At 38.9% G+C, this 22,311-nt stretch overlaps 3 protein-coding genes across 3 annotated transcripts; 1 reads left to right on the top strand and 2 right to left on the bottom strand.

The window, feature by feature from the left end:
- The first annotated feature begins 1,830 nt into the window (after positions 1–1,830).
- Positions 1,831–6,198, top strand: mfap5 (microfibril associated protein 5). The gene is made up of 7 exons (XM_084725683.1): positions 1,831–1,955; positions 2,975–3,050; positions 3,162–3,194; positions 4,260–4,295; positions 4,409–4,496; positions 5,508–5,581; positions 5,667–6,198. The coding sequence occupies exons 2-7, from the start codon at positions 3,008–3,010 to the stop codon at positions 5,777–5,779; spliced, it is 387 nt and encodes a 128-aa protein (XP_084581809.1). The 5' UTR covers positions 1,831–1,955; positions 2,975–3,007; the 3' UTR covers positions 5,780–6,198.
- A 964-nt stretch (positions 6,199–7,162) lies between these two features.
- Positions 7,163–15,932, bottom strand: LOC146321450 (adaptin ear-binding coat-associated protein 1-like). The gene is made up of 7 exons (XM_084726612.1): positions 15,764–15,932; positions 14,644–14,744; positions 14,076–14,180; positions 13,185–13,266; positions 12,957–13,065; positions 12,587–12,746; positions 7,163–9,442 (listed from the first exon to the last, which is right to left on the bottom strand). The coding sequence occupies exons 1-7, from the start codon at positions 15,862–15,864 to the stop codon at positions 9,330–9,332; spliced, it is 771 nt and encodes a 256-aa protein (XP_084582738.1). The 5' UTR covers positions 15,865–15,932; the 3' UTR covers positions 7,163–9,329.
- Positions 15,933–17,068: 1,136 nt separating this feature from the next.
- aicda (activation-induced cytidine deaminase) lies at positions 17,069–18,897 on the bottom strand. Its single transcript, XM_084725841.1, has 5 exons — positions 18,803–18,897; positions 17,885–18,050; positions 17,490–17,772; positions 17,230–17,345; positions 17,069–17,119 (listed from the first exon to the last, which is right to left on the bottom strand). Exons 1-5 carry the CDS (start codon positions 18,820–18,822, stop codon positions 17,069–17,071), a joined length of 636 nt encoding a protein of 211 aa, XP_084581967.1. The 5' UTR covers positions 18,823–18,897.
- Positions 18,898–22,311: the final 3,414 nt, after the last annotated feature.

The raw sequence follows: 22,311 nt of genomic DNA, 5'->3' as shown, positions 1-22,311 counted from the left end.
CCAATCTAAATATATTTAACTATTTCTGACTGACTATTTCTAGTCCTTTGAGACTAGAAATAGTCGCAAAAGACATCAAAGGAGAGTGGACTGCGCTGGTGACAGAGTGTAAGTACCTTGGACTTATAATGGATCACCAACTTTCTTAGGATGCATTTGGTCTTTCCGGTTGGGTCAACTGAGCTAACATGTTTGTAGACAGATGTTCTCAAGTTACAATTTAACTATATTCAAATATTCAAGGCATCACCTAGTAATGTATAATATTCCAGGCAGACATGGTGTACTAAAATACATTTTATCTTCTTTGACTGGTGTCTTAACCACTTCTCTTGACGATATATATTCTCTGAATCAGAACACACAGAGCAAGATTTATTCCTGTGGCCAAAAAATTAAACTATGGCTGCAACTTTTTCAATTAATTGACTGATAGTTTGCTCTATAACATGTCAGAAAATAATAAAACATACTCATCAGAATCTCCTAGAACCAAAGGTGACCTCTTTAAATGTCTGTCTTTATCCAAAACTCAAAGATATCCCAGATAAAAGACAGAGAGGAGCAGCAAATCTTCAAATTTGCATTGCTGGAACCACTGAATATTTTGTGTTTTTGCTTCATAAATGATTATTAACCAGTTAGCAACATTTATTAGAATTTTGTGTTGATCAGTTAATCCAGAGGTTCTCACTGTTTTCTCAGGACCCCTAACAAGACAAAGAAATCTTGGAATAATTTGACATAGATTAGAGTATAATCAACCAACTATTTTAGATTTAAAAATTAAAATATTATTCATTGAACTATGAAGCTTTTTATGTAAACAAACAAACAAACAAACAATAGGTCAAATTTTTCATTTTAATAATATAAATGAACTTTTCACGTATGCTCTGGCAAAGTGCCAGGGACCCCAATTTGAGAACCACTGATTAATGAATGATTAAAGAACTTGTCCTCTTGGTACCAAATTAAACAAACTGTAGTTGCCATGGAGAATTAAAATCACTCATATCCAGGATGTGCAACACATGACTCGGGGAAGTGAAACGTGTTTAAAACATGGGATTGCCTGTCTGTTTCACTCACATTACAGTACTTTAAGAGAAGATTAAAGACAGAGTGTAACTCACTTGATTATATTATCTGTAACTCAGTTACAGTAACTTTTTTTTGACTGATCCCTGCACAGGACTGCATGAAGAGGAGGCCAGACACTGTATTCTATGTGCACTGCTCCACCTGCTGGTTATATTAAGTAGTGCAAAAGTCAAACTTGAGGCCCACTGTGGCAGGATGCCTCTGATCATTCGTGTCCTTCCGTTGTTTCATTAATTCATTTCCTTCATTAAAAAGACTTAAAATCCAAGCGGATTCCCACAGAAACATAACTTTTTGAGGCTCAGAAATATCTACATGCTCTTACATCAAGAGTAACAAATACATTCAGACAAGCCTGCATGTCTCATCTTTAAGACACACAGTGACATTTTTACATTTGTGTTTACAAAGACTTTGAGGAAAGAGTTATGAAGGTAGAGAAAAGTCCTCTGTCAGTTGCAAACGTAATGGAGGCTATTTAATGAAAAAGAGCAGCTACTGCCCTACTTTTTGTGGGTGATGACAGTTTGAGTGTTTTGCCTTCTGTGCTGATAAAACACTTAGAGACTTGGATACTGGGACTGTTAATCTATCTGATAAAATGTTTGTTTCAGACCAAAAAAAAATATGTGTGTGAACTAAAGGAAATACCCTTCAAATGAAAGAGATCAGATTGTGGCTGCAGCTTTTTTGACCAGATTGGGGCAGAGAAAAAAGTGAAAAGCAAGAAAACTGTGATGGTTAGGAAGACAGGGGGAGGAGGAAGAGGAGGGAGGAGAGGGAAGGAGGGGAAAGAGGAGAAGACAAAAGATTCATAAAACTAAAGCAGTTGTGGACGACAGCAAAAAGTTGTGAGTACAAGTTAATTATGCTTCTTTTTCACTTGAGATTTTGACAGACTGTAGGAAATACACAGAGGAGCATCTGCACATGCAGGATACCTCCCATCCAAAGATATTAATGTTAGGCTGTTTCCTATTGATTAGATATAAACATGAGATGTAAAGAGAGAATGCTTGACTGATTAACTGATTCACTTCAGAATTGATATATTATAGTTATGTGATGTATGTCTGCATACAGAGTTCAGGGGGTGCAAGCAGAGGAAAACATGCCATTCTGACAAACAGATCAACAGAAGCATGCATGGAGCTAAACCAGGACAATCCACACTTTTCAGTTCAGTAATTGCAAATGTATGACTGTGGGATTATCGGAGCAGAAAAGACAAAAGTGTGATGCTCAGATCGACGGGGCCAATGATGATCGTACAGTTGGAAAGCAGTGATGTGTTCTATGAAAATAAAGCTGTAAAAGAATGTGCGACTGTAACAGAGGAGGGGCGGAGGGGGGGGTGCTCAAATAGGGCACAAAAAAAAAAAAAAAAAACACATTCTTTTGAGAGAACTCACGTCTTGGACTCCAAAGTTACACTGACACATCACGAGAGGAATGATGCAGGGCGGGAGAGGAGAGAGGGAAGCAGAAGGAGTGAGAGAAAGGAGAAAAACACATTTTCACAGGTAGAAAGTGTCATTTAAAATGTTTTTTTAATAGTTCCTCCACTTCTACTTAATCTAGCTGTTTACAAGCAGTCCAAAGTAAACACAAATATCCTGCAGAACATATTATTCCACAGCAAAATGACATCAGGCACTCTTCAACAACTTGTCTGTGTTCCAAAACATAGCACTGCTCTCTGTTTTTAGCCGGAGCAAACTTACTTTAGGGAAAACATTACAGTGACCTGGAGCATTTATATGCTCAGAGATTAAAGGAAACATAAACAACACAAAAATCTTGAGCAGGATATTGAACAGTTCCACTCTGTGAAATCACCCTGACTCTTTTCCTCTTCGGTTTCCTCCAGCTCGTAAAGCTTTACCTCTTACAAGTTGAAGGAATGGGCAGCCTTCCAGTGGTCCTGCTCCTCTGCAGTTTCCACGGTAACGCTGCCAAACAGAACACACAAATCATCTTGTTTAATTATGGTTGAGTCGCTGTGTGTTTGTTTTTATGCTGCGAAACACTCCCCTCATGTGGTTTCTGTTCCACAGCTCTCACAGCTGTAGCCCAACCCGACCAGGCTGGTAATGCTCCTCTTCTCCTCTCAAGTCACACATTTTAGATCAGGACGAGTTGTGCTGCATGACATCTGTCTGTCCAATAATGGGTGGTTTCAACAAGGATTCTAACCCTAACCAGATTAAATCATGGTTTAACTTTAAAATATGTTGCACCAATCTTTTAAACTAGCTAAAAATGAAGAAAGATTTAATTTAAACCTCTTTAAACCACGTTTTTTTCTAAACCTGGATTAAATTTAATTCTGTGGCACCAAAACTTGGAACTCCAGTTTAAAATGTGGTCCAGTATTAACTTTAAACTTACACTTAAAGAGTTTTAACTGTTAAAATAGCTGCTTTTTGAGAAATCTAAATAGTCCTTTTCAATGAAAGTTAAGAGACAGGTTAACTAACTTTTTAGCGGACTAGAAAACAACATTTTCTCCTTTTTCAATCTTTTACCCAGCTAGCAAACAATACAGCTTTTAAAACTTTTTTTTTTTGCTGGATAGCAAACAATATAATGTTTTTTTTTTTTAACTTTTAAACTAATTAGCAACATGTAAATTTTTGTTAACTTTTCAGCTAGCAATCAAACAGTGAATTGTTTTGTTCATTTTTAGCTAGCTGGAAAACAATATAACATTAAAAAAAACTTTTTAGCTTGCTAGCGAACAATTTACATTTTGTTAACTTTTTAGGTAGTTAGCAAATTTTTTTTTTTTTTTTTTTTTTTACTTTTTAGCTAGTTAACCAACAATGCAACAGTTTGTTAACTCTATAGCTAGCTAGCAAACTGTAAATCTGCCTTTATACTTACTAGAGAGCATTATTTATTTATTTATTTTAATTTGAGTATGCATATTAAATTCTATTTAAATCAATACACTTAGATTTACTAAACTGAGGGATTTTTGTACAACAGCGATCTGTTTAATTACAAACTTGGATTTATTCGTTTTGAACCTAGTCTTGCTAAACTGATTAGATTAAGTTAATCTTTGTTGGTGCAGTCTGGTTTGAGTCATTGCAATGTGTCACTGGTTAAATGTGTTTCAAAACTGATTTGTTTTCTTTTCTTGTTTGTAGAGGTCAGTGACACACCTGGAGGCACCTTGCCACCCAGTGAGTGACAGCAGACTGAAGATGACCTCTGAACTGCCGGCACAGTGTTTTTCATGTGGTCATTATGATTGATGCACTTTCAGTGTGTTTCAATGTATCCTGTGTTTCTGCAGACTGTAGGGAGGAGAGGTATCCTTGCACCAGGATGTACTCGGTTCACCGGCCCATCAAGAGATGTATTGGTGCTCTTTGTATCTACAGGTGATCTGCAATTTACCTGCAGACTGACTTTCATAAGTTAGCAGTGAATATCTTAGTACAGAAGCAAATCCTGACTAACATTAAGAATCCTATCCTATCAACATTAGATTTTAACAGTTCAATTGTAATGGCAGTTCTAAATCAGGTCCTAACTCTAATGACCATGGTTACCAAACAGTTTAGATAGGATCTGCAAGTCAGGAAGTCTCTGTCATACGGCCTCAGAGGTGGAATAAGCAGTCAAACCCACTAAGTAAAAGTAAAGTAAAAGTGGTGACACCACAATATAAGAGTCTTGCCTTCATAATTTTATTTAAAGCCTCTGAAAATGATTTCAAATCTTAAGCATTTCTCTTTCCTTACTTTTTATTCACTAAGAATTCAGCACTAATCTGCTTCATCTGGACTGTATGGGTGTGGTTTAATCATTTTTTTCCCTGTCAGTTTAAGCAAACAACCCCTAACTGTCACCAGATTTTGATTCAAATGTTGATTCAAACCTTGGTTGGTTGTGCAGCAGTATGTGACAGTGGAAACAGTGAGAAAGCAGAGACAAAAGCAGAAATACACAAATTTCTCATGTGAAACAACCGAAACTGTTCAAACTTTGGCAGAAAACAGTGTGTTCATGTAAGAATCTGTGGCTCATAATAAAAAGCAGAGGTATCATTAGCAGAATAGCCTGTCTGTGTTTTGATATTATAAATGTTATTATTCAATTTTTCTGATGCATTGATTTGAAGCAGTGTTTTAATGTTATAGCTTGTCCAGGTGAAGCTATTATTTCAAGACTTAAGAACTGACAGTATTTTATGTGTAATCTTAATATTAATCTTGATCTGCAAAATAACAATAACTTAAAATACAAGTACCTCGATTTTATGGACCACTGCTGCTGTGATTACTCTCATAATATTTTGGTTGTTTTAGTTGCATCCTGCCACATAAGGTCACACTGTATCACTACAGCTCTTCTACATCATTCATGGTGTTATCATATTTCTGATGCAGCCTTCCTCGTGTCTATGTGATCAACAATGAGATCTGCATAAGGATGGTGTGCCAGCAGGACGAGTATCTGAAAGGTGAGACACTCTGCAGGTAAAACAAGCATGATGTTGGAGAAGTGATCATGTGTCTACAGAAATATCTGTCTTTTGCACATTACAGCCGAGCTGTGCAGAGAGTTGTCCGGGTGGCCCAGGCGTTTTGAGAGGTCATCTAATAGGAAACGCTGTCGCAATCGCCGTAGCAACCCCAAAACCTGGGCAAACAAGGCCTGATGGGCCCAGGATGGCGTTGTGACCACCGGTGAGCCCCTTAGAGACCAAAAACCAGGAATGTTGACATAAAAACAGCCCATAACACCATAAATCCACTGTTCAACACCTGGGGGTCTCTTTCTTTCTCTTTCACACATGCACACAAGTGTGCTGAGTCATATCTATGTTTATATTATTAGTCTTTTGTGTGTGAATACTGAAGGTGTGCTCATTTCATCTGTGTGTTGTTGGACACAGATCATGTCTTCCATGGTTTACGACCCATTTAAGGTACTGTAGTAATGGGCCTATAGCAGCACTGAGTCATTTCATTGTACAAAGAAAGACCCACTCTGTTGTGGATTGTAAGGTACTCATTGACAATCCAGTATTATGTGCACTATTGTATCCAAAGCAAATAAAGCTACATTTGTTCATTAGTTTGTTTATTGTTTTGTTCTTTTGTACCCTGTTTATTTACAGGGCTCCTACACTTTTTCCTGAGTCAAATTCAAGCACTTTTTGAGAATTTTCAATGCTTTTTTAAGCTTTTCCAGCATCTTACAGCTGCGGTAAATTACATAAACACAAAGTGATTCCTTTTGCTCTTTGTCACGTTAAATCAGCTGTTATGTAAGGAATAATATACAATGACAAGGTCATTATTGTCATTTATTGTCATAAAATCACTCTAAAATGAATATGTTGTGTCAGCTTATTGTTTTTTTTGGTAGGCAACCATGCAATTAGCAAGATAATGCACAGAGGGAAAAAAAAAAACGTTTAAGGTGATTCAAGGCCCCTTCGCTTCATGTCAGGATCACCCTGTTGCTGTTTATTTCGCAATAATGACCTGCTCACTGTACATTATCCCTTACATACTACATTGCTTTTTTAAATACTCAATTCTGATTGATCCATTACAGCATTCAGAGGTTTGTTATTCGTGTATATCAGACTGCTGCTATTTATAATAGACTGATTCTGAAAATCAGACTGTTATTATGGGCAAAGTTCTAATCATAGACTGGAGGAGCAATAAAATAATTTTAAATCCATAAATTAATTTCAAAATTAATATTTTGTGTCAAATTACTGATTTATTTTGGTAACCATATAAGTAATAAGTGACTGATTTAAAAATTATTTTCTTCATAGCAACGGTTTGTTATACAGAAAGAACAGACCTAAGAATGCTGAAACTTATCAATAAGAATATGATCTGGCTGATCCAATATCCGACTTATATAAAAAGCAAACTATTCAGTCAGGTAGTGATTTGTTATGAAACCAATGCAATTACACTTTCAAGCAGTTTCTCACTACATTAAAATTTAAGTGTTTTCAAGGATTTCCAGCACCCTTCCTGCACTTAGAAGAAAAAATAACAAATGAAAGTTATGATCATTGAGTGATATCTTTATGTTTTTCTTTGCATATTAATTTCCATATACATTTCCATACACATATACAGTTTTAATAACAAGTAACATTTGGGAGAGATGCATATAATTTAAACAGTAAACAAACACTGACAAACATTGGTAGGGCTTTACACTCACACAGTCTGTGTGTTCCCGTCAACATCCATCATCACGCCACTTGTCATTTTCATCTGTCACAACACATGTGATATCAGTGCAACAAAATCCATCCCTTGGTACATAACAATATCACAACAAAACATTGCTTCACACACACACTAGCTTGGTCCCACATAGCATTTGTCTGCATCAGAATACCATTAATAACATCACATTTTAACATGGAATTGAAGTTCACAGTTAAAACTCGTTTGTACAGTACGGCATGCTGCGGTTAATCACCTCCTCATAAAGAATTAAGGAGATGAAGCTCTCCCCAGACTGACCGGACGGTGCAGAAACACAGACCTATTCATTGAGAAGGAGAGAGGTCATGACCTGAATGACTCATCAGTCACAGCTTTAACAGCTGTGCTTAGTAGAGATGACATAACATGAACTAAATCATCTCTGTTTCCCTTGAGGCAAAGATAAAAGCACTTGATGCCTCGCTTTCTTTTGGTGACACCGGATCACATCCAACATTGCTCCTTCTGTCTCTTTGTACTTATGTACAGTTAAAGCGATGCATACAGTGCCCGGGACACATCCAAAGTGAAATATGTGTTGAACAGCTGCAGCTCAATTTGACACATCTCTCTCAGAATGATGATATACAGCCACCAGAGCCCACTAGAGAGTGCTAGAGAGCACAGCCAGCCTGTAAATCAGCTCCAACTCCCTTCTTTCAAGTAAAATAATTTTGTGGTAAACTTCACTATAACCAGTAACACTCTATTTGAAGGGGTTTGCATAACACTATCATGACACTGTCATAGCCATGTCATGACACCTGTCATTAAGATGAAGGAGTCTTTATTAATGCTTATGACTTCTGTCATTAAGTGTTAGTCAGTAAATTATGTCAATGCCAGCTGCAGCTAACAGCGGTTAGCCTGCTTTAGCAACAGTAATCTTGCTAACCTGCTTACTGTTTATTAAGTAACTCTGTAAGTCACATCAGCACTGTCCTCTGTTATCAAAGTGGCCTTACGACATTTAATGACATCTTTATAAGTCCAAAATGTACCACTTTACTTGAGATCCAGGAAAATATTCATAACATGCTTGTACTGGTCTCATGATAGCCAGTGTCAAAACCAACTACATGTGACAGTATATCATGTTATAACATAAACCTATAGTTTGTTTAAATTTGATGATGTCAAGTTGTAACAAAGACATTTTTGTCTTGGTTAATGTCAAGTTGTCATAGCAACAACATCTCAAATAAATGACATAACTGACTGAATGACACTTAATGACAACAGGCAACACTCCTTTATGTTCATAACAGGTGTCATGACATGGTTATAACAGTCTTATGCACACACCGTCAAATAAAGAGTTACCCAATAACCCAAGTCTGAGATTTGAACAATCCCTGCGTTAAATGCAGACTTTATGCATTACTAACTACATAGACAGACCAGACTGCCAGTCAGTGCATATAGTCAGTCCCTCTGCTGGGGACTTACAGGAGAAGTAGAAGCTACAGTACGTACAGGTGACGACACCAAGGACAATAATTACAAACTACTGACATTATATACATTTAAAATAAATATTCTCTGTACATAAAATTAATTAATTCATTATTATATTTCAGTAGACTTCATCATCAGATGTTTCTGATTTATGTCTCCCTTGATCATATTTCTATTATGTATACTCTATGATAGAAATTAGCAAAGAAAACACTGAGAGAAGGAGAAAAGGCAAAATTCAAACAGGAGAATGTAAACTAGAGTGCTAAGCTATTGTTCTTAATCTCTCTAATTACGACTGGACTCTGAGGTCTGGGTGTATCTCTGGCTAAGAACAAAAGAGAGCCATGAGGAACTGAACTAAAATAAAACAAACTAGTACAGGGGGTTACCCTGCTTGGCAGGGAGAGATACGGGACCCCATAACGGGGAAAACAAAGTTGCAAAAACTGCTGCAAAAATTTACACAGAGATTAAAGGGGGGGGGGGGCGAATCTCTCCTCACTTTGAGGATACAGAGTCGAAGTCTCCCCACAGGTCAGAGCTGGCTGTGGTGGCAGGGTTGGATGGAGCCGCTGAGTTGGAGTTACTGGAGTCCAGGTCTAGCAAAAAACCTGGAGGTTAAAACAAAAAAACTCTTAAATTCTTAAAAGTAACAAAAATGTAGATTTCTGTTGTGATTGTTTCTAATCAGCCAAAGAATTCACAATTTTAGGCAGGATTTCAGGAAATTTATTGTAATTTCTACTAATAAATGATGAGAAAATCCCTATATTAGTAATTTTCTCTGCTATGAAGTCTAAAAATTTAATTTTACTAAAGAGCTGGTTTATCTAAATGTGGTATTTTTGCAATTAAAGGACGGGTGTGTATGATTTAGTAACTATCTATCTTAACCACATTTAGAGGACTTTTTTACTTTCACTTTGGGCCATGCTGAGTCAAACCATGCTGTGTCAATTTGCATTTCCATTACCACTTTTAACACGCTGAGCTGTGTGAAGTTGCGCCCAAGATGTACCTTCTCTGGAGTGGGGCCAAAGCGAGCCCAACCTGCCTCCAAACAAGCTGCAGTGATGTCTTGCCAACTGCGGTTAACCATGGTGACTACCGTTTCTCCCCCTCAAACAAGCAAATATGTTTTTTCAGTTCATAAACAATGAGCAAGCTGCACACGCAGTTTGGAAACGGAAGTATGGTGGACCACAACAGCTTGTCAATGGGCACTGCAAACACAGCAGTTTTGATTGTGTCCTCAGTCCACTCAACACATTCAGCTTGCAGCCATGGATGTAGCCAATTGCTCTGAAATGGTCGTGATCCTGACAGAGTCTAGTACAACTTGAGTCGACCAGTGGAATATTGATTCAGACAGTCACATACGCAGCAACCAGGCACTTTGGTGATTTTGTTACTAGTAAAACTCTAACATTTGCAGTTTGGTAACTTGTCTAGATGACTGGGGAAGACCGTTATTTCTGTTGCCGAAATGCGCACACAGCTTTTTGATGATGTTGACCCTCTTCCGGTGTGCCCCATGAAACCTCAGTTCAGAAAAAATATGAACGGCAGTCAGTGATGTAAGAAAAATTAGTTTTTGACTCAGTTTAAACTGTGCCACAAATTACACATATGATGTTTAGTTTAAAACATAATTTTGCAAGTCAAGAAAGTCTCAGTTTGTTGTTGTTTTGTTTAATTTTGTGTGAAACTACATCGCTCGTCTTGCACATTATGAAATGTTATCTTACCTCAGTGTTTTATCCAGTGACTCTTGGTACTTTGTAGCTGTTGTGTGACTACATCCCATCACGAAAACAGACAAGCATTGTAGCTTCAGTCGCTAACTTTTGCTTTTGGAGGGAGAAAAGCATGACGTCACTCATGAAACTTCTGGGTGTGTAGTCTTTCTAATTATATTTCTTCACAGTCTGATACTTCAGTGGTTTTATGACAAACTGCAACTGTCTTGACTTGAAAAATTATCTTTTAAATTGACAAGCATCATATGTGTGATTCATGGCACAGTTCAAACAGGATTAAAAAAAAACTAATTTGTCTCTGTCACTGACTACAGTTCATATTTTTTCTGAAGGCGGGTCCCATCATGGTCCACCAGAGGGGGCGTGACTTACGCACTCTATTGTGATACTCAGCTGAAATCTGTGCAGGAGAGCAGAGAAAAAGACGTTTGTACAAGTGTGACTGTGTGTTCAGCTCTCAGTTCTTTCTGCGGTTTGCAGTTTAGTTTCTCTCCTGTGTGATGCTGAATATGCCTATTAACTGTTTCGTGTTTGCTCTGAGCCATATAGCAGTCACGTCATAAAAACCCAACATTTTCTGATTTTGCTGCTTCATAATAACATCTTCTAAATAACTAAAAATAATGAGGGAACTTTACTGTGAAGAATTTCTAGGAAACAACGTGTTTATCCACCGTTTTACAGCCGGTCAACTTGAGCTAAGCTCATCTTCAGTTGACGACAAGCAGAAACCCTGAGTAATGGAAATGCAAATCTGTACCATGCTGGTCTGATACGCCGAGTTAAACTGAGTCAAGCCAAGTCAGCACATATGTGGGTAATAGAATCAGTGTTTGGGCTACTGTAGAATCATGGAGGTGCAACATAGCGGTGTCCATGAAAGAGGACCCGCGCCCCCTGTGGATAAATGGCTTTATATTATGAATATTATATTGTATACTTTCAGTATTATATGCTGAGCTTTTGACATGCTGACCTGTGAAACCTCTGCCAAACACAATGGGCGTCAACAGAATTTCATGTGTGCTGCATAAAGCACCAAATACATGACATTTGAAATTTAGAATCAATCTGAGCGTTTTGAGCACCAAAACCAAAATTCCATTCACGTTCACTGTATTCAAATTGGCTTCAGAAATCTCAGAGGCAAACCTCAGCACATGAAACCGAAACCATGTGCATTGGTAGATAACATGTGAATGGAAAAATATGCTGCTTCTTAGATATGTAAGCTACAGTGAATCAAGCTATTACTAAATCAACACTATGGTGGGCCAGAGAGGAGGGGACCAACAATAATCTTTAAAGGAAAATTTCGGTGTTTTACAACTGAAGTCTACCTCATAGTTTTGGCCGGTATTCCTGCAGGTCAGCATCACATTGCACTCACCACTTTCATTGTAAAGACTGTGGCTACACGTGCTGTACTGGAAACAGCTTTACAACAGATCCCTAGGGGGCTTTCAACAACGAAATAACTTTCCTCTGCTTTATATTGACCATTTACATGAACTTTCATTCTTCATTGCTTGCCAGATCACACTCTGCATCCCCCTGTAAATGAAACAGCTGTAATGATCTAAAACAACCTGCAGGTTAAAAATACAAGTAGGGCTGCAGTGCAATGGATTATTGTTGTAATTATGTTTCACATCCAAAAAACTGTTTTTGACTGTTAAGCTTAGATTTTGTTGAGCTGTTTTCAGCAGAGCGCTCAAGTGTACTATCTCTATAGTAACACTGGTGAGAACAATGCTGTGCTTACGCATGGATATGTTGGCTAAAAGAACTATCATTTGTCTCCTGATTTTGTTTTCTTGTGATCATGAGGAATACATTTTGTGATCTCAAAATAATAACATTACAAAATAACGACAAAGCCTTTTTTTATCTTGTCACCCTGACATATATATATTATTGTGTGTGTGTCACATAGGCTGTAATTACACTAGGTGCACAACCTCTAATCTGTACTTAAATGTTACAGTTACTTACCAGTGTCACTTCCTCCTGCAGATGGTTGTGTGTTTGGTTGTGTGTTATGATTGATCGATCTGGATGAAGGGGGTGGGGCTAACTTGCCCCCAGGAGGAGGTGGAAGAAGCCCAATGCCACCTGAACTCTGCGGACGAGATCTATCCTTCTTTTTCGATTGCTGGAAAAGGTTAAATTAGGGAAAACAAAAACTGCGTTCAGATTGCTTGTCAAGACAGAAGACAAAACATATCAAAGCAGATTTATCAAAGTTAAACTCTGATCATGAATTAATTTGCACTAAGCATAATTAATTAATTAATTTAAAAAAAATCCATGGTATTATTTGGTGGTTCAATCATGAAAAACGAATGAATGAAAATAAAATTACCCCAATATTGAGAGTAATGGTCTGCCCTTCTTTGAAGCCCAGGTCCAGTTTAGGAGTGGAGTCTGGAGCCTGCGCCTGCTTGGTCAGTTCAGTTTCCTGCTTCACCCACCTCGAGAAAACGAGCAGAGAGGGAGGCAAGTTGAGATGCAAAAGGATTAAACATAATGAATAAATCCAACACTGAATTAGTTATGATTCATCATGACACACTATGAAACAGCTGCATACTTGAAGTGGTCCTGGAGCGCAACGTTGAAGTCAAAAGCATCGCCTCGGTCTCCAAAACCAATGCCTATAAACGCACTGCGACCTATGAGAGACACAAACACAACAAACAAGCGTTAAGGGCAGTCCACACCAAGAATGATAATAACTATAACAATAATTATGTGAACATCCATATTGATGAACAAAATGTGATGTTGATGACCTGTAAGTGCTGAACGTTGTGCAGACTAACAAAAAGAATACCAGGAAAATATAGCTTCACAAAATTCTTTAAACACAAGAGGAGTTAGGAGATTCCAGTGCTCTGTTACAAGTTGTCGTCTTTTAAAGTCAAATTATATTCAGACTTTCTTATCAGTCAGTGTTAATTTGATGGTATCCTGGTGAATAGATCATCAATAGAACCAAACAAACTTCGGAGACCCCATCAGTGCCAAGACCATTTTGCAGTATGTCTCAAGAAAAATTATGTTTTTTGCAGGCTAATATTACATTATAGCAGTGTTTAATAAGTTGTAGGCTATACCCTGTAAATTCAGTTGAATTTTAGTTCGCTGTCAGTGTTTCTACTCTTCATCAAATCTCTCTGAAAGTGTTTTGTCATTACTGTTGGAATGCGGCCATCCACATGAGTCATGAGAATGATTTTTAAAACGATGTATTTACAGTTATTGTTACGGTTATTGTTCTTTAGAGTTTAGTGAGGTATTTGCAAGATAGTTCACACAAAAACATAGTAAACCTCACAATAATCTGTACACCACAATAAACAGTTTCTAAGATTTAGCCCATGAACATGGCGTATCTCTGCTCTGGATCATTCTCTTAATCCTCTCTTCTGTTGTCCTCTGAATTAGAAGCACATTTCTTAGCAACAAACAGTTTACCCACCGTTGTCATCCTGGATGCGGAGCACAAAGTAGCGGCTTGAGTCACTAACTGTTTCCACTGCGATGCCAGGGTACTCCTCCACTGGTGCTTGGGCAAACAGCTCCCCTGTAGGTTAGAACAAAAGAAATATGTTCATTGTTTATTTGGCAAAATGCTCTACTGGCAATTTGGATCAAGAAGAGACACTAAAGAATTTCACATTTACTAAGCCAAAACTCTCAGATTTAAAAGAGGGACAGAAATGAAATGTTTTTTTTCTCTGTTTTACGAAAAAAAATAAGTAAGATGGATCCTAGTATTCAGATCATATCGAAATCAGACCATTATAAGGTATAATCTGAGGGGAAAAAGCATCCGAATATGTGAAATGCACTGAGAGTGAGAAAGAAAAAGATGATCAGTCTGTTTGCTTCAAAACAAACTGCTTGCTCGGTTGTGGGCTGGGTCACCTTGGAATAGATGAGTAACAGAGAGGGGGATGGCGAAACAGGAGACTACACAGTGAAATGATTTACAACAGCGCCAGCGCCAGTAAACAACAGCTCCGTCCTGTCTGCTCCTGTCTCACCAGAGATTTTGTCTTCCAATTTCACGTAAGCCACTTTGCCCCGGGCCGTCACACGCATGCGTCCTGTCCAGTCAGGAGCATCCAGCTTCCAATCGGCAGCCCTGGAGACATAAACACTCACAGTCAGGCAGTCAGGGAGACAGACAGTGTGATGTAGGTGAAACGGTGACAGCGGTTTATTGAGACTGATGTTGAGACGGAGGCGGAGAATAAGCAAGAAGAAAAGATGTGTGCGTGCGTGTGTGTTATTGTTATGATTCGTCCAACACTCAGACACACTCCAGGTCCACATCAGCTCTTTTCTGTGTGAACAGAACGTGACTAAGGCATCGGACGAGCACTTCACTGAGACCCAAGGCAGAAATATTACATCATCACCCTTACTCACTCTGCATATGGTCACTGGTTAACCAATCATATGTCTCATGGGACTCAGGCCTATGCTACTGTTTGGTTGGTGTCATGTCCACTCAGAGGCAGCTGTGGCAGGTCAGGCTGGAGCACCAGCCAATGAAAAATGGGGGTAAACAATTCAATGTCAACCTTTTTAACAACACAATAGCTCTATTGCATAGTGATACAAACGTTTCTACCGGGACAACACTGTCTTTCAGGTGGATTATTTATGTTAAAGTCCATTGTTATCACACAGCATCGACCGTGCTGAAGTGTCCTTGAGCAAGACTTCGTTACAGCCTCAGGGATGTTGTTCTGCAACTGAAAGGTCAACAAAATGAACATCACTGAAGGGAAAATAAGGCATAATTACTAAGCTAATTGTCCTATAAAATCAGACTTTTAAGCAGTGTAATTATCTTATGTCGTGCCACTGGGCGAAAGCATATAAACACACGACTGGAATGTCGCGAATCCAGTCCCCGTAAGTTGGCTATTAACGCAGCGCAGGAACAAATCCCAACCGTTATTTAAGTATTTTCCGTGATGACCTTGTAAATACACAGCAAAGACAACCAGCACGAAAATTACGTTACTTGAGGCTGCGTGCTTATGGGATGAGCTCGGTGGGATGGTCGCCGAGGCAACGGCTCCTAACGGTTGAAGCTCGCGGATGTTGGGCGAAAAAACTCCCCCCTCACGTCAGGCCGCTGCCCACCCTCACCTGATAGCACGGTTGGATGCTCTCGGTGGGATTCGGTAAATGTTGACTTCAGGTTTGACACAGAGGACCGACTCGTACTCGGACTGACCCTCGGTCGCCATCTTGACTCGTACTAAGTCGGTGCACGCCGGTAGCGGTGGTGACGGTGAGTGTGGTGTCCGTGCGGCGTTAACGGCTACGTGACCGTAATAGACGCTGTATTTGCGCACAGACTGGCGCCCCTGTTTCACTGCTACGGTGTCAGGGCATCTTAAAGGGGCATGCCACCGATTTTCTGCGTACAGATCAGTTTACACGGCATGTTTCAGGCAAAATAATAGCCAAGTGAGTTCTTTTATTTGGGCTTTTAGTCTAGATATCCACCAAAAACCTAGCTTAAATCAAACTGAAGTGTGGCATTTTAACGAAGTGACCAGACAGATAGGCAAGAGAAAGTGTTGCAGTTTTACTTGTATTATTGCAGCCATGAAAGTGCAGTCATTTATCACTGGATAGGGACACTAGTCCTTTTACAGGGTTGCCAGGTCTGTGTAACAAAACCAACCAAATAGCCCCTCACAGGCACAAAATTAAAGCCAAAACTCAAAATATGCCAATAGAAAGCCATATACACTGTTTTAAAAGTCTGACAGCATCACTATCATGGCAAAATGTATTATAATATCTACAAAGCAACACCATAAATGTTAAGTGTGCCAGAATTAAAATCAGCTTTCCCAAAACAGTTCTTGCACCTAGGGACCTAAAATGCCCTTGTGTAACTACATACAGTACAGTATATTACCATAAACTAAACTGTTGCTTTGTCTTTTCATTTTCTGTTCTATTTTGTCCCTCTTCTTTTCCTCATTGCCTGCCTGGACAACATAAATGTAGTGGGGTTTTTTTTTATATATGCATTTACTGTAGTTAATATACCTTATTGCAACTCAGACCTTATCATGTTACTTCACTAAATTTTAATCTTAAACTTACAGAAATACATGTAAAACTAACTAAACTAAAACTAAGCTAACTACTTACAAGCTAACATCACAGCAAGTCCAGAACATGAGTTAACATCAATAACAAGAAACAATATTTCACTGTTCATTGTTTTATTTCACATGGTTATAATGCCAGAGAAACAGGAAGCAGCATCTATCTAATCTTAAAAGCCTTGCAACTTGAAATGTTATTTTTTTTACAGTTTTTTTCATTCTCAGTTTCAGCAGTTGTAGTGATGGAGAAACACCAACATGTATTATTCTCTACAGACTTGACAATAGACTTAACGGTAACACAAGAGGAGGTCACAGGTATGTTTCACAGTCCAAGAAGCTTGAAGGCATCTCTCAAATCATCTGTTTCACAGGGCTGAGAAAAAAAAAACAAAAAACATTTTATTAGAATTAGAAACAAGTAATTTTTGGTTCGATCTAATCTGTTTGGTTGAAGAAAAACATGCGGTTTGGTAAAACATCTACCTGGAGTATACGGTTGAGTTTTCTCGTAAGTCGAACTGAGTTTCTCTGCAGCTCTTCCCAGGCCTTGAAGTTGCTCTGCTTCCGAGCCACAAAGGTCTGCCAACAATAGAAGAAGTCTAAAAAAGGAGGAGAAAATAGTAATTGTGAGCAATTATGATACGGACAGCAATGTTTTTTATAGGTAGAATTTGGCTGGCTGGAGATATATACATCTGCTCTCTCTTAATCTCTAGCACATATATAGAGATTCATGCTTCCACCTTTGTAACTCATGACTGTGATCTGCACGCCGGCCTTTTTCAGCATTCTGAGGCCCTCCCTTTCACGGCTGTCCTCCATGTCACAGAAGTAAAGGCGGGAGACAAAGATCCTGAGGCGAATGTTGGGCGTTTGACTGAGGAACTGGCACAGTCTGATGGAGCAGTTAACACAGGGAGACCAGGAGCAGAACCAGGTGATGGAGTAACTGAGCCGCCTCTCTCCCGCACCTCCATACCCCCACAAACCAGGACACAAGGCTCCCAGGTAGCGCAGGAACAGCACCTATGGAGAAATAGGAGGATGGACAAAATCATCCAGCACTTTCAATTGTTGTTTTCTTTCCTCTGAACAGGCCCTTCATATATGCTGCCCCATCTTGACCTACATTACTTACCTCTACATGGATGCCATTGCGATTGCGGAGGTGTCCAAAGTCAAAGGTTAAGGTGTCTGGCCCCACTCGCCTCTTCACTACAAAACAGAGGTATGTCTCATGCCGTCCCCTTGCCCACCGCACGTTCTTGTAATGGTAGAGGAACTTTTTTCGGGGCAAAAGCACACTGAGACAAAGGGAGAAAATGTGCTCTTTTTATTAGCTCATGACATGAGGTGCAGCTAGAACAGTGGGCACAGTGCATCTTACCTGCAGAATATTTCAAGTTTGTTTTTAAAGGCTACAACCATTTATAAAGAAATGCTGCTAGGAATTTATCAGTCAACATTTCATCAGTAATAATGCCATTCTGAAAAGTGTTACTGTTCTATAAACCAGCCTCTGTGGTGACAGATAATTTCAGTAGTGTTCAGCAAAGACAGTTATTTTATGCCGGGAAAGTCTGAGAAAAACTCTCATTAATCATCAAAGAGCTCATTAAATGAACATTTTAACGTTTATTATTCAGATGACTCACTCATACATTCTGGTTTTTAATTCAGTAAGTTAGCGCAATAAAGTCATGTAAAACTTGTGGTTAACCAAATGCGAGAGATGGACAGTCAGAAGGCAACTAACATTCACTACTTTTTTCTCACTCTCACTTTCACAGCTTTTAGCAAAACTTATTAATACTGAAACGTCTATATGTAGCGTAGTAGTATTAGTATTAGTATCGGTAGTATTGTGGCATAATTATTGGAACAGAAGTCCACTCAAGAATATTTTATATCAATATCAAAGTATCATCATTTATGAAAATTTAGGACCTTATAACCTTTTTCCATTTAATAGTATGCATGTGCAATCTATATATAAATGCATGCCAAATAGAAAGACATATACAACATATAAATAGAATGTATCCATTTTGCTCACCTGTCTAGCTTTGTAATCATTTTGAAAGACGCGCCTTGCTTTGTCACTCGACGGGCATGTGTAATGAATGAAGGTTAATGAGAAAGAGCGAAAGTGTGTGTGTGTGTGTGTGTGTGTGTGTGTGTGTGTGTGTGTGTGTGTGTGTGTGTGTGTGTGTGTTGGAGGTTAAATGGAAGGAACTGAGAGCATATACCTCTAAACATAAACATCCTGCATACAACAGAAGCAGCTTCTGGTTGGACAGAAAGATTTTTCAAAGTAAGTTCAGGGGGCGTGATACAAACGAGATGGATGGATTGTATTGTCTTGCTGCAAAACAATTAAAGCTATAAATTAATTGCTCTTTTGCAAATTTCTTTTTAAGGACATCATATTTTTTAGATATTTAATATAAGTTCACACAAGGTGGGTTGCACCAACAAAGATTAATTTTTAATTAATGATTAAATTATGTTGCACCAAACTTTTAAACAATCTTGTGAAATCTTAGTTTATGTTTTACTCTAAACCTAGTTTAAATTTAATTCGGTTGCACCAAAATTTATACTCAAATTTAAAGTGTGAGCCAGCTTTAAACTTACACTTAAGGAGGTTTAACTTTTTAAATAGCTGCCTTTTTGAGATGGATTGAGCAAAATAATTCTCAGCTGAACTATTATGAGGAGGCTAACTAGGCTAACCAACTTTTTAGCTAGCTTGTAAACAATGTAATGTTTTAACTTTTTAGCTAGATAGCAAACAATGCAACATTTTGTTAGCTTTTAGCTAGATAGTAAACAATGCAACATTTTGTTTGATTTTTATTTAACTAGCAAACTGTGAAATGTTTTATTAAGAAATACAGCAGCAGCAGAAGGTTTTCCACAGTTTTCCTTGTATTTTATTATATTTAGGTCCTGACAGCACACATATTTATTCATGAATTTATTCATTTAAATTTGGGTAAGCAATCATCTCCATAGTGATTAAACACTATTTAATTTCAGTTTACATGATCAAACCTAGATTTACTTAACTTAATAACGCAAAAGAAGTCTACTTAATGATAAATCTGCGCTTACTCGTTTTAAACCTGGTTTTGATCAACTCTGACTAGAACTACATTAGAATAAATTAACTTTTTTTGGTGCCACTCAGTCATAATGACTTAAGTGAAACCATTCATTTGCTACAAGGCAATAAAGGAATCTTACTGGGGTGGCAAATTACACATCACAGATTTTACAAACTAATCTTAGTGACCACACATGAGAGGAGGAGTGTTTGACGTGATTTGTAACCTTTGGAGTTTTTCACAGACGTCAGTAAACTGAGCCAACTGGCTGGAACTTTCCAGACACTTAAGACTCATCCAGTCACCAGCCACTCTGCTTTGGCTTTCCCAGATCATTAACTAAAAAACTTCCAGATATCTTCTCACCTTGATCTACAATGGGATCGCCACCGACCATTCCTGCTATTCAGCCTTTCCACCTAGCTAGTCCCCCCCACCTTTTCGGGGCCTCAAGATTTGGTGGAGACCTAGGCGTTCCCAGACCTCTGAGGCCCTGACACCTACTTCGTCCTCTGATCTGGGTTTTCCCAAACTGTGTCAGGCTGGGAGCAGAACTGTAATCGACCTCCCTCGCCCTACGTGTCTGCTCGAGCGGCCGGCCAGCTGACCGACCGCAGTGTGTGGATAAATCTCACTCATAAGCCTTTGAACCATCAGATGCTGTCATCTGTCCTTGCCAAATCAGGATGTGTATTATTTTGCTCTCGTCTTTTTCTTTGCTCTGTCTGTTTTAGCTCTGGCCCAGTCTGCTCACTCAGTGGCACTGCATGCAGGCATCCTGCTTTCCCATGACTCCCCTCACCCTCTCATGCACTCTGTGGTTTGGGGAATTCACCGTTTCCCAGGGTGGCTGTTTTTGGAGCTCATCTGTGTGTGTATGTGCACATGTGTGTGTTAGCCATCTGTATGAGCATGTCATTAACACAGTCTATATGTTATACATCATCTGGAACAAATTTATCTAATATATCCTATGATTGTGTGGTGCCCCAAAATTTGGAGTGATTCATGTGTACGTGTGTCTGCATGCTCGGAGCAACCTCACATCATATTGCATTACTCTGACGGTGCACTACAGCTAATGTCTCTGCACATTTGATCTTGTGTGCATGTGTCTTTTCTCGACTTCAAGAGGCTGATCAAATGCCAGACTATATGTAACCACTTCCCACCCAGCTCTCTGGCTTTGACCACAGTTGACCAAGGTCATCTCAGTCACACATGAACGCTCACGTGCACTACCACCCTTCTCGTGCTCTCTCTGCCTGTCTGTGTGTGTGTGTGGTGGAGTAGTACAGTATGGCCAGACATGGCTGTGCATTTAACCCGTAGTCAGGGGCAGAAACCGGGTGTAGGAAATGCCAAGTCATACTTTCCGAAACCCACCCGCCCACACCCTGCACACGCGCACACAAACACACAGCCATACCGTGCAGACGCACATGACCACAGTCACAAACAGACTTTCTTTCCAGTGTGTGAACTCACATCTGTTTCCTGACAACAATAATAGCTACAGATCGGGCGGGTAGAGGCCCAGCTAACAGGTGTCTGCGCTTTGACAGTCATGAAGAAACAACCTGATGATGACCAAACACTGTCACCAGCAAAAAATACAGCTTTCACAGGGTGAAACTGGCCTGACCACACACTCACTCATTGCTGCAAGTAAAAACACTGTTATGTTACTGGGTGTCTCAGCTTTTTCATCAAAGTTAATTAAAGGACTGTGATTTTCCACTACAGCTTGCATGATTAACAGTTTGCAGTAAAGTGTAGGCCTATATTTGTCTACACATCAGGTGAGATATGCATGTTTCCCACAGACACATTGACACTTAACAAACATCCTGTGGTGTTTATCTGTGGCACAGTGATGCTATACTGACATCGCTTGAGGTTAGCAGTGTAGGTAGCTGTGCGACGCGAGCATGAGGGCTGCTAACCATATCAAGGTTAGCCTCAGACTGGAGCTGTGTGCATTTCCCCACTTAGTCACATAGACTGTCATTCACCTGCAAACCACATATATTCTTGAGTCAGAATACCATCCACATATATTTAACGTGCTGTGCCAAAAGCTGCTATGGTAATTACATTTAAAACATTAATTATCAGGTAGATTTATTTGTGTGATTCTGATTAATTCTTTGGAATTAATTCCATATTTTAGAGCAGCAATTAACGTTTACTTTCATTATACATTAATGTTTATTTCTAATTAATTAGTTAATTTAAATGTATTGGTTACATCAGTTGAAAGCTTAAATACACTACATTTTTAATGAGATTCTAAAAAGAGTAAAAATCAATACATTTTAGAGGTTGCACCCTGAAAATGTTTGCCAATTCTCACTTGACAATTAAAAAAATATTGATTGATAAATGTTCTGTCAGTCGATTATTAAAGTGACAGTTTCAGCACTAAAATATTTAGTTAACAACCTCCATATAC

This window comes from Lutjanus erythropterus, chromosome 9 (genome assembly GCF_056507025.1).
Source record: "Lutjanus erythropterus isolate fLutEry1 chromosome 9, fLutEry1.hap2, whole genome shotgun sequence".
NCBI lineage: Eukaryota > Metazoa > Chordata > Actinopteri > Lutjaniformes > Lutjanidae > Lutjanus > Lutjanus erythropterus.
This window is presented reverse-complemented; position numbering and strand designations above follow the sequence as displayed.